General features: G+C 44.9%; 1 protein-coding gene across 1 annotated transcript; it reads right to left on the reverse strand.

Moving 5' to 3' along the window:
* Positions 1 to 665: 665 nt before the first annotated feature.
* LOC101521186 (poly(A) RNA polymerase GLD2-like) lies at positions 666 to 2,280 on the reverse strand. The gene is given in 3 exon segments (XM_058681176.1): positions 666 to 1,403; positions 1,456 to 2,090; positions 2,093 to 2,280. Coding segments are annotated over 3 exon segments (1,407 nt in total). The 5' UTR covers positions 2,127 to 2,280.
* Positions 2,281 to 2,777: the final 497 nt, after the last annotated feature.

Genomic DNA, 2,777 nt, shown 5'->3' on the forward strand with positions numbered 1-2,777 from the left:
GGCTAACTTAAGAAGAAGTGTGCTTTGACCAAACAAACTTGAGTACAGATAAGGTCCCCCAAAGGTCTTGAAGCACTATTCATAAAGAAATGGAATCAGGAAAAATCTTGTTGAAAAGACCACAAGAGGGAGTGAATATGTTGGTCAAGGAGACTCCGGTAGTGAGTGGTAGTCATGCCATGGCAGATTGTAGTTGCTACCTCCATGATACGATAGTGTTTACCTGTTATTTTGTTACTTTGTTGAAAATATTTTTATTGCCATGATAATTTGGTCATATCTGGTATTAGAGCTTCAGTATGTGAATTTGGGGAATGTAAATGCCAAGTCTGTATCTAGGAGTTTTCTGTTTCCAGCATGGCTCATTTTGCACCACCTTAGTGAATATTAAGATTGTTCTGTTACCCAGCCGCTTGAGATATTTTGTCATAGGAAGCGAGAAGATTTACATCTTCTTTTTTTTTCATAATAAAATATGCAATCTTTATTTAAATATGTCCTTTAAAAAAATAAAACATGAGAATGAAAAGCACAAGCACGAAGGAGCCATGATGGAGGTCCACGAGGCGCGGGGAGGATCCCCACGAGGGGCGGGGAGGATCCCCACGAGGCCCGGGGAGGACCCCAACTCTTCACTGCCTGTGGTGACAGCAACAAGAGGTCGGTCATCTCTTCAGGACAGTGTGTCTCAGGGGGAGGATGCTGTTCAAGTCTCTCTTGTTTTTCATGTCAAACTTCTGCTTTTCATGCACAGCTCTCGCTGTATTTGTTCCATCAAAAGGTTCTTCCACACAGATGTATTTGTTTCTCCACTCAATGCCGTCAGGCCTCGGAATGGCTTTGGCTTCACGAACTGAAATCATCTGACTGTTCCAGTCAAATTCTGTAGCATAATATTTAAGAAAACCCAGCAAGAGGTCTCCAAGATTTGATTCATTTTTTGAGAGGTAAGGAGGAACATTACATGGGGCTTGATGTACAAGGTGGAGCTGGATGGCAGGACTAAAAGATTCTGGGTAAATTTTTTGGAGGGATGGAAGGATGGGTTCAGGTAAGGTCTGTAAATAGTGCAAAACCATCAATACAAGACTGTAGCTGTTTAAAGTACCACGGCTGGCGTCATTTATATCATGGTGACTGGCCCACTTCTTAATCACCAGTACTAACGGACGGACTCGGTTCTCAAGGTATGCATAAGTTCTAAGAAGGAATGTATTTCTTATTCCAGCAATATTGTTTACATTCAAGTCAAACTCCACACAACTGACTTTATCCCTGAACTTGACGATGGGCACTTTTGCACCAATCAGCTGAGGTCTCTCAATGTAGCCAGCCAGCCTGGTACAGAGGTGCTTGTGGACTAAGGTGAGTATATGCCGTGCTTCGGTCTTCTGGCTTACTGGCTCTTCTTAGGAGGCCAATGCCTTATCCATTAGGCTACTGGGGCTTCTTTACTGGCTCTTCTTTAACAACCAGACATAAATCACCGTCACTGGTCCGAGCACCAAAACCGTTTAAAGAGGATCCAACCAAAAAAAGTCTGCTTTGCCGAAACAGGAGCTGGATCTCCCGCTGCAGCTGCGTCCGACATAGTTCTTTCTTCTTTAAGTCACTGAGCTGCTGCTGACATGTTTCAAATAACTCCAGGATCTGCAGACTCAATTTATCTTTGGCTTCAGGTAGTATGATTTCTCTAGGTTCTAAAAAGGGTATTTCTTGGAAGGGTGGAACACATCTGACCATATTGGGTATATAGTGTGCATGAAACAGCGGTGGCATGGAATATCTCCGGTCTCCTGATAAAGGCACTATCTGGTTTACGACAGTTGGCTCATGGTGGGGTGAATGGAAACGCTGCCGTTTACCATCAAGAGGAAGGTTTTTTTCATCGCTTAATCTCTTCCTTCTTCGAAATAGCGGAGAAGATGAGGTCTGTATTGGACTGACATTTCCGTATGTCAGCTGCTGTAATGACACAGCCCTAGACAAGTCTGCATTCTGAAAGTTGAACTGCGCATCTATGAACTGCTGGTGTGAGTAAAGAGTGGGAGACAGGGCGAAGAAGCTACCATGCTGCTGATGGCTCGGATGAAGGGCGGGCTACCCAAAATGGAATTTGGGAACATGCTCTTGTTCACTGAAAGCAAGCATGTATTCTTCCACCTCGAGTTCTTCACCCCCACCGTTGGAGACGCATCGCAGGGCGCCCCTGACTGGCCTCCGTGAGGTGTCGCGGGGGGGCAGCACGCAGGCCGGGGACGCAAGGGACGGGAAGCCGAGCGGCCCCACGTCCGAGAGGCCGCCGCGACGCAGATTTTTGCTATACAGACTAGAGGAAAAGTTCCTTCTGCCCACTTTGGCTCCTGGCTTTGGATCAGCTCAACTTCGGCTATTGCAGCCACTTAGGGAGTAAACTAGAGGATGGAAGATCTTTCTGTGTCTCCTTCTCTGTAAATCTGCCTTTCCGATGAAATAAATAAATCTTTTAGCAAAACAAAACAAAAAGCCTTCTGATTTGTGTGACTGGCAGCCTCCTCATTTTTATGATAAGCTGAAATCTCAGGCTCCATTGATTTTGCTTCCTCACAATAAAAGGTTGGGCAACAATCCTGGTCAAACTTCTACAGCAAATATCTGGGTGTATGAATGTTCTAAGGTGGACTTTGTCAACCTGCAGGCCTTGGAAAGATTTGATCAATCCTGGTGTAATGAAATTAAAATGTCTAAGAATTATCACAACCACTCAAGCAGCACCCTTGGAACACTCTTACCCACAT

The sequence above is a fragment of the Ochotona princeps genome, chromosome 2 (genome assembly GCF_030435755.1).
Source record: "Ochotona princeps isolate mOchPri1 chromosome 2, mOchPri1.hap1, whole genome shotgun sequence".
Taxonomy (NCBI): Eukaryota; Metazoa; Chordata; class Mammalia; order Lagomorpha; family Ochotonidae; genus Ochotona; species Ochotona princeps.